The sequence below is a fragment of the Amaranthus tricolor genome, chromosome 16 (genome assembly GCF_026212465.1).
Source record: "Amaranthus tricolor cultivar Red isolate AtriRed21 chromosome 16, ASM2621246v1, whole genome shotgun sequence".
NCBI classification, from domain to species: Eukaryota; Viridiplantae; Streptophyta; class Magnoliopsida; order Caryophyllales; family Amaranthaceae; genus Amaranthus; species Amaranthus tricolor.
This window is the reverse complement of record NC_080062.1, coordinates 73,081-82,297: the sequence shown is the minus strand read 5'-3', so window position 1 is coordinate 82,297 and position 9,217 is coordinate 73,081. Positions and strand designations below refer to the sequence as shown.

General features: G+C 35.7%; 1 protein-coding gene across 2 annotated transcripts; it reads right to left on the bottom strand.

Moving 5' to 3' along the window:
- Positions 1–1,125: 1,125 nt before the first annotated feature.
- LOC130802132 (F-box/WD-40 repeat-containing protein At3g52030) lies at positions 1,126–6,584 on the bottom strand. Of its 2 annotated transcripts, none has more exons than XM_057666034.1 (9): positions 6,344–6,584; positions 4,150–4,344; positions 3,887–3,941; positions 3,603–3,701; positions 3,288–3,391; positions 3,117–3,206; positions 2,535–2,680; positions 2,005–2,089; positions 1,126–1,917 (listed from the first exon to the last, which is right to left on the bottom strand). In XM_057666034.1, the coding sequence occupies exons 1-9, from the start codon at positions 6,463–6,465 to the stop codon at positions 1,545–1,547; spliced, it is 1,269 nt and encodes a 422-aa protein (XP_057522017.1). In that variant the 5' UTR covers positions 6,466–6,584; the 3' UTR covers positions 1,126–1,544. The 2 variants fall into 2 exon arrangements, with proteins under 2 accessions (XP_057522017.1, XP_057522018.1); XM_057666035.1 differs by having other exon boundaries at positions 4,150–4,362; positions 6,344–6,497.
- Between the last annotated feature and the right edge of the window lie 2,633 nt (positions 6,585–9,217).

Below are 9,217 nucleotides of genomic sequence, written 5' to 3'. Positions count from 1 at the left end.
TATAATCTCTATAATTTTCCATCTCCGTTATTAGAATTATTAGTGTGGGTAATCAAGAACTAATCAGTACAATACTCTTTATTCATTGGGTGGGTTTAATAGTCTAATATCAATTTGATATTAGGATTTTCCCACCTTCCAATTCTTTGTGTGTTTGATTATTTCTTTATATTTTGCGATCTTTATCATTCTTTGAATATTAGAATCTCCATTGAAGAGAATTTGCTCTAATAAAAGTGGTGGACTATTATCCAAAAATAGAAATGATGCAAATTAAATGAGAAAGACTAAAATGAAAAATGTTACAAATTAATAGAACGGACGGAGAAGGAAAGTAAAAAAAAAAAAAAGAAATGAGAAGAGGGATGGATTGGGATGTAGTCCTGATAAAGATGTGAACAAATTGTACAATGACTCAATGAGTGTCATGACTTTGTTTCAGAAAACCCCCGTGACATGATGCGATATTCAGGTATGCTCAAGCTGTGCCTGTAACACTACAATTTACAAATGCACAAATAATGCAGAATTACCAGTTTATGGCTTTATGAGAACATTATGAATTCATGATTCACATTAGCTTGACTCAGAACATAATGTTGAGAGTTGACACTGTCAAGTGACAGCTATATATTGCTCATCTGAACTTTCAACAATACACCAATATCTCCTAAAGACATCCTACATATTCCACCAGCCGACCCCAATCTTTTTAGATTAAGGTTCTGACTGACATTGTTATGCGTTGTACATATTCCACATTTCAGTTCTTCCATCATCAAACAAATTACCTCAACTCTTCAAAAGTTTCAATAATTCACGTATCAGTCATCAACATATTGAGCTCAATGAACCCCATTGTATATCTTGGTAGACACATTATATATGAGAGCAATTTGGTTAGAGAAAGGAGGTTTTAGCACCCCAAATATCCTCATAGGTACTATAAAGAGTGTGGGAGGATTTTAACCCAATAGATATCCAACAAAACCTAAACCTAGGTACCCGACTGTAATCCCCCTGACTCGAAATTGGTTCAACATATCGTGAACCAAGTCTAACCCGCCTGACTCGGAATTGGTTTAACATATGTAAACCAAATCTAACATTATGCAACTCAAATTAGCCAAAATCACTATTTTTCTGCTCTTATTTTGATACATAGATACACAAAAATATAATGAGAACAAACCTTCAGCTATCCATCACTCTCTAAAAATTGAAACTTGTTCGGATACTGAAGTTTTTACAGGATTCAAGGAAACTAAGCTCATCTTATTATGGTGGAAACTTTGAATCCCTGGAAAAGGGAAATAATAACATTGTAAATGGAAAGTAACTATATACATAATTTCGACCTGCCAATTATCGTATCCGAAATAATAATCAGATGTCCTAAAACAAAAAAAAAAAAAGAAAAAAGAATAGCTCATCTCAATGCTCAATAATTAAAATTTAGCTCAAGATCAACAAGATTATGAGGTGTTTTTGCATACAATGCAGTGAATACGCCCTAGACTTCTACTGTGATTTTGACTACTGCCTCACTTTGTTTCACGGAATCTCCACATTCTGATGAAGTCGGTGTTATGAGTGGTAACAACTTTTCCCATCCCCACAGCTATGCATCTTATGGGTTGTCGAGTCATTAATGGAAAATTTGAGATACCTGAATCTTCCGTTAATCTCTTCACCTGTTTCCTTTCAACCGAGCCATACAAGCTATTTGTTGAAGTTATTTTCACTGCACTTGATCTAATCACACAGCGTGAGAGAATCTCGCCAGTATTTTGATCCAGAATACGTAGAACACCATCTAGGCCACCAACAACTAGTGTTGACATGTCCATGCGCAGAAATTGCATAGAATAGATTGCATTGGGACCCACTCGATATCCCCACAATTTTTTCATTTTTCTACAAAACATTAGCAGCATAGATATTATATAAGATTGAAACGATATTGTAAGCACATGAATAAGAATATATATGCAACAGTTATACCTAAGGTCCCAACATTCTGCATAACCATTGATTGATCCAGCAAATGCCAAATGAGAGGACGGATTGTAGCACAAGGTCTTTACACCTAATTGACAATAAAACACAATAATGCTGGTGTTCTAAATTCTTCCTCGCAAAAGAATATGTAAAAATAGCAGACCCCTCTGCTCACATGATAATAGGCCACATTTGGTCTTAAGTATGTTCTAAATTCTAATAGTAAGAATTGACAAAATTTGACAATGGAACGTCAAATTCAAGGTATGTTTATTAAGGGCACTATTAGAAACTTCAAATTTTAGCTGAAGTTAGAACACGATTTAATATTCAGATTTCAGAGATAACAATATCTTAAAATGTACTTATTTTATTTCCTGAGCTCCAAGGTAACAAAAGCATGTCGGAGCATCCTTTTTCCCCCAAGTAAAAAACAATTGGTTTAAGAAATTGTCTTGCTTCATGCTAGCAACAAAACAAATTTTGTAAAGAGACACAATAAACTGCTACATAGAAAGATTAACAATCATAACCTTGAAGATCGCTGGGCTTTAATCTAGAAACTCGCTGATTAGATGATTGACCCAAAACGTTTAGTTTTATGCCTCCATGAGATGAACCACTCAAAACCAGTTGGTCATCTCCCACAGCCAAACAATTTATACCAGAATCTCCCATCCTGAAATGTTAAAAAAAGTTTGAGCAGGTTTGTGGAAAGTGAAAATTTTACTATTTTTGGGAACGGAAGTGATGGACAGTAGATATAAAGAGCAAAAAGCAGACACGTGAACAGGGGACAAGTTTTAATACTTCTAATTGGAGGATGCAAAAGCTATTGAAGATCTCCATGCGATAGTCACTACAATACATCAACGTTTGGAAAGCAAACTGAAAGATCGGTTCTTAATCAATATCATAATTGGTAATCTTCTATTTATTTCTTTAAATTGGATATCTAATCAAGGTTCAAACTTTATCCGAGAATCACAACTCAAGGACTAGATGCAGTAAAGATGTTGTGATGTACTTCTAAATGTCATTTAGATCAATACATGCTATAAATATAAAATACCCTAACTATGCCATCCTGACAGAAGGAAGCATAACAAAATTACCGAATTATTTGAGAACATGTACTACTATACATGTCAAATACCCTAACTGTGCCATCCTGACATCCAACCATAGCATCTGGGTCCATGTACCTTCATGCACACAAAATAAACAAGCATAAGGCCAGCACAAGGAAAATATATGTTAAAAACAACAAGACATGGTTCACCAACCTCATACATAAGCCCTTTGGAAATGTGCCTTCACGTAAAGGAAATGCGCTACGATTTCGATGGCGCATCCATATACATAAACGGGTTCCAGCCAAACCAACAACCTATAGGAATATGACAACCCATAGAAGTCATTATATCAAGAGATCCATCTTCAAAAGCCAGAGATTAGAAAAAAAAAATATATAGGGATAAAGGAACAACAGTAGGTGAAAGCCCATATGCTTGTCTACTGCACTGGCTATCTATGGCCAATAGGTGCACCCATAAAACAGTTCATCAAAAGCATATATGCACTTTTGTTTTCTACTTTACCTTGTTCTCATCAAAATCAAAATCTGCCAGTGGGCCCAGATCAGATAGAGAGTACTCTTCCAAACATTTGTAAGTTGTAGATGACCATAGACGCATGAGCTGGAATCAAGAAGAATAAAAGATAAACATGATGGCCAAAAAGCTGGGGAGGAATTCTGAGGGAGAAGATAGAACAATGTAAAAATAGTAAAGAGGAATCTTGATGATCATGTATGAAGCATATTCACATCTTTGACCATGATACAAAATAGAGAGCAAGATGCAGTCCAATCAAGGAATGATACCTTGTCCCCTACGCCGGTTAGAATCAAACCCATCTTCATTCGGCATTGGTCAATCCTGAAAAAAACACGGTGATAAGCAGAAATCAAATAAGAGTACTAGATAGAGAGCATCTACTACCCTAACGCGTAATGACGATACATGACAAAATCCGTAATTTTAAAATACAAATGACTTCTTTCCCAAAATTACATATATAATGATAGTGTGCCCAAAAGAAATAGAGAAGAAAGAATAAATTCTAATGAGAGAAGGACAACTTTACCCAACTGTATGACCTTTCCATTGATCAACAAAAACAGAACCTTGAACAAGGGCAGACCTATGATTCTGCATTGCAAGATCCTCAAGGAATACGTTCAATGGTCCTCCCATATTAAGTGAAGAGCTGGACGCCTCATTAGCCCATTGTTTGACATACAATGTATGCATTAATCTTGATGTGTTTATGATCACATTCCTTCAGAAAATCATTAAACTGCAAGCTCAATTACGATAGAAAGAAATACTAATATGAGCACACAAGCACGCACATGAAGATAAACGTAAAACATGCCATGGTAAACTTATTGGTATCCATACACTAATACATCACAGGTCATTGTCATTCTGACAAGAACAACTTGATAAGGAAGCTGCAATGTGCACGTATGACTTGAACAGTTGGACACCGTCAATAAAGAAAAATAAGTAGAACGGGAAGGAGTGTCACCCTTCTTAAACGAGGTTTATTACTATAATATGTATATTATGACACCAACATATATCATATGACAATGATTGGCTTGGTGATAAAGTTATAGTTTTTATAACTAAGAGGTCAAGAGCTCAAGCCTTTATACTATTATTTTTTATAACCCATATTTGAAGTTCAAGCCTTTGTCCATCTCAAATTTTTCACCAAAGTTTCACCACTGAACACCACATTCACACCAAAGTAACTAGGTCAACCCTAAAACACTCAAGTATGATACGATAATCATCCATACAGGAACAAAAGGCACAGAAGTCCTGACATCAACTGATTCATTGCCTTGAATGCTCAGGTAGTACAAGGATACTAACAGCCTGATTGTTATCCAGTAATGGTAATATCTAATTAATTAAAACATACCTTAGAAGTCTAAGACAAAGAGACTCCATTCCTGAACATGTACATATCTTTGTAAATTTCCTTTTTTCGATACAACCTTAAAAAGTGGGAAATTTGCACAAGACTTTACAACATAAGCCAAACATAAACATAAGTTTTTTCTTCCTAAAGTTTCATTAACACTCTTTAGTCTATTCCACTTCTATAAGTGGCAATGAATTGGCATGAAACTTTTCCTATATTATTACATTGAAGTTGATTCGTCCTAAGTAACTTAGGGTTCTTTATTGAAGTTTAAACAATCATAATCATATCAAAGGGAGAAAGGAAAGCAGCTCATACATCAACAAATTTGTTGTGAATGGGCAATGGCAATGGTGAAGAAACAATCAACAAACAGAGCACAACAATGGAAGAAGCAAAACACAAGGTGTATGAGGTATCTAATGATACCTCCCCCTCAAACAATGCTTACTATCATTAATATATCAATATACATCAATGAGAAGCCTCACACAAGCTTTGAGAACACACTCACAAAGCAAAGACCTCACCTTTAATGGTGGTCTCTCTCAAAATCACTAATACAATGAAGAATTCTCTTGGATAAACCCTAGTCGCTTGTAGTGTATTAGCTTCACTCACATAACCCTAATGATGCTCTAACACTCCTTATAGTCATAAAACATATTAGAATAAACTAGGAAAAAAGGCTTAAAAGCCCACAAATAATCCCGCATAAAACAGAATGTCGTTGAACTTGGGTACTGGGCCTCGCTCGACGAGCACCAGCCGCTCGACCAGGCAAGCGGTGTTCCACAACATTCTGAACTCCTCTGGAGCAACTGCTCGACCGAGCCAAAGGTGCTCGACCAGTCTAGCGGTCCATCAGGGCCTTTGATCTTCGTGTCTTCTCTACATTAAGAGAATCCAATTCATCATCATTCATCACCTCATTTAGTGACCCAAAGTATATGCTCTCATACTTCCTTGCACTCACAACTTCGTTCTCAAAGTAAGCAACAAGTGATCATACTCACCTCCACCAAAGTGTGATTTGGAGCTTGCCTCAACAAAATGAGATACCCAAATTCAACAAAAGAGAACATCATTACAATAAATTTAAGCCAAATTCAACGGAAGAGGTTAGAGGATAATTATTCAACTTCATCAATAATCAAGAACAAAGCCATAAAACTCGGATAAAATTAATAACCCATAAAAAGAACCAACAGAAATCAACACGTAAATCATATAAAGTTGAGTTGATTGCCAGTAAAAAAAAAAGATAAAATCAAGTTGGAGTATAAAATGTAAAAAAAAATACAAGTAGAAGGGAGGCGGGAGGAGAAAAGGAGTAGCATACCATGATTTACAGACAGAAGAACAGCGAACAAGATCGAAGAGATCGAGGATAGAGAAGATAATACAGAGGATGTCTTGGTCGAGTAAATTGATAGTTCTTCTGGTTGTGTTTGGGGGTTTCATATCTCTACAACTTACAACGACTTACGACTTACAACTGCTACTGAAACCCCCCAATTTGCACTGTTTGTTTAATTAATTTCAATTTATTGATGTTTTCAAGTTGAGATTTGTTAGGTAAATAATCGAGATTTACCGAATCACGCGGGGCTAGTATTTATAGATTTATGACTTTAGTGATTTTGTTTTCCTTTTTTAATTTTGATTATTTTATTAATTTTTATTTTATTGATAATTATCACCATGATTAACTTTTCAAGTTAGCTTTTGTTATCTTTCATTTTTTGATTTGATTACAACTTAAAAGGTGTGTTAAGGGAAATCATCTTCTCCCCTTAAAAGTGATACTATTTGAGTATTTGGCATTTACTAATTATTATCAAATCAAACAAAGCTCAATTCTCATTAGGTCATCTTATATCAATGTAACTGAACATTCCAAACTTCAACCTTGTGTACAAATAAGTATTTAAGTCTATTCACTAATTCTCTTAATTTATATTCTATTTTTAATTTATAACTTAGAATATAATTAATAAAAATTTTATTATACATATCTCAATATAAACCATATTAATATTATTAGTATCATCCAATACTATAAAAGAATTGTAAAATTTCACATGGCAATTTTATATAGCTTTGCTAAATTGAAGATTTTTACAAGTTAACATGATTGTGTGATATTTAAAAAATTTTATTACATTAATGATGATTTTAACTATGTAACGTAAGTTTTCAAATAAATTTTATTAGATCATCATCATCATCCTACCCAGTGTATTTCACTCATAGAAAAACTATGGACAAGGTCTGGGGAGGGAAGGACGGCAGCAACTCATACCCATAAAGGAGAGCGCGGCCAAAGGACTCCCTCGGCTCGAGAAAGATAAGGAGACGTAGCTACATGGGAAAGATAAATTAAATGCATATAAATAAAATAAATAAGTAGAACCAACTACAAAATAGAAGAAAACAAAATAATAATAATAATAATAATAATAATAATAATAATAATAATAATAATAATAATAATAATAAAAGAAACGAGAGAAGCAAGATGACAAGAACACCAAAAAGTAATCTAAGAAGACATCAGTATTCTAAAACATGGATATGGCGCCTCCAACTGCCGCTATTCCTAGTCAGACCCTCAGAGAGGCTTAACTCAAGTCTTTCTCTACTATAATGCTTTCTACCCTCCTCACAAGGGCCACGAAAGTCTTTCTCTGCACATGTTCAAACCACCTCAATCTATTTTCGCGCATTTTTCCAGAAATAGGGGCTACCCCTAGTTTGTCTCTAAACTCTTGGTTCCTAATTCGATCCATCAATATGAGCCCACACATCCACCTTAGCATACGCATTTCTGTTACTTCCATCTTATGTTCAAAAATCTTCTTTACAAGCCAACATTCGGTCCTATATAGCAGAGCAGGTCTGATTGTCGCCCGGTAGAATTTTCCTTTTAACTTGCTTGAGAAATTCCTATCACATAGCACCGCGGTGGCTACTCACCACTTGAGCCAACCTGCTTGTATACGATGATTTACATCTCCGTCAATCTCCCAATCCCTTTGAATGATCGATCCCAAATACTTGTACTTGGTCGTACTTTTAACAACTGCTTCATCAATGGACACCTCTGGTTCACCTACCGATGTTGTCCCACTAAAGTCACAACGCAAATACTCGGTCGTCGTACGACTAATGCGCAACTCTTTACCTTCTAAAGCTTCCCTCCACTCATCCAATTTATTACTAATCTCCTTTCTAGTTTCTTCTACTAGCACTATGTCGTCAGCGAATAACATGCACCACGGTACCGTCTCCCAAATAGATTTAGAAATCTCTTCTATAATGACAGTAAAAATGAAAGGGTTAGAGCCGATCCCTGATGTAGTCCAACTTTAACCGGAAAACGCTCCATTATCCCTACCGATGTTTAAATGTTAGTTGAAACTCTGTCACACATATCTCGTATAGCCTCAATGTACACTGAAGGAACACCTCTAGCCTTGAGGCTATCCTAGATGACACGTCATGGTATGCTATCATACGCTTTCTCCAAGTCAATGAACACCATATGCAGATCTTTCTTTCGCTTCCTATATTTCTCTATCTATCAGTCTCCTCAAAACATGAATTGCCTCTATGGTTGACCTTCCCGGCATAAAACCGAATTGGTTATCTCTAATCATCGTTTCCTGTCTAATTCTCCTTACTATCACTCTTTCCCATAATTTCATTGTGTGGCTTCGAAGTTTGATACCTCTATAGTTCCCGCATACTTGCGCATCGCTTTTGTTTTTAAACAGAGGTATTAGTGTGTTATTCCTTCATTCTTCTGGCATCTTATGTGTCATCAAAATAATATCAAAGAGGCTAGTCAGCCAATGAATGTCCTCTTCTCCTAAACCCCTCCACACCTCAATCGGGATATTATCTGGCCCAAATGCCTTTGTTCTCCCCATCTTTTTGAGAGCTTCTCCTACTTCTCTGTGGTAATATCACTCGTTGACCCATATATTCCAGTGGTCTTTGGACGTTAGAAATTTGATTATCCGCCTCCTTTGGCCCCTAGATTCATTGAGTAGTTGAGAGAAATATTAGAGCCATATGATTTTGATGTCCTCTTATTTCTAGAAAAATCGTCCTCCCTCATCCTTGATGTATTTCACTGCCTCTAAGTCTTGCCGCTGCCTAGACCTAGTCCTTGCCAACTTAAAAAATCTGCTTCTCCCCTCTTTGGTGT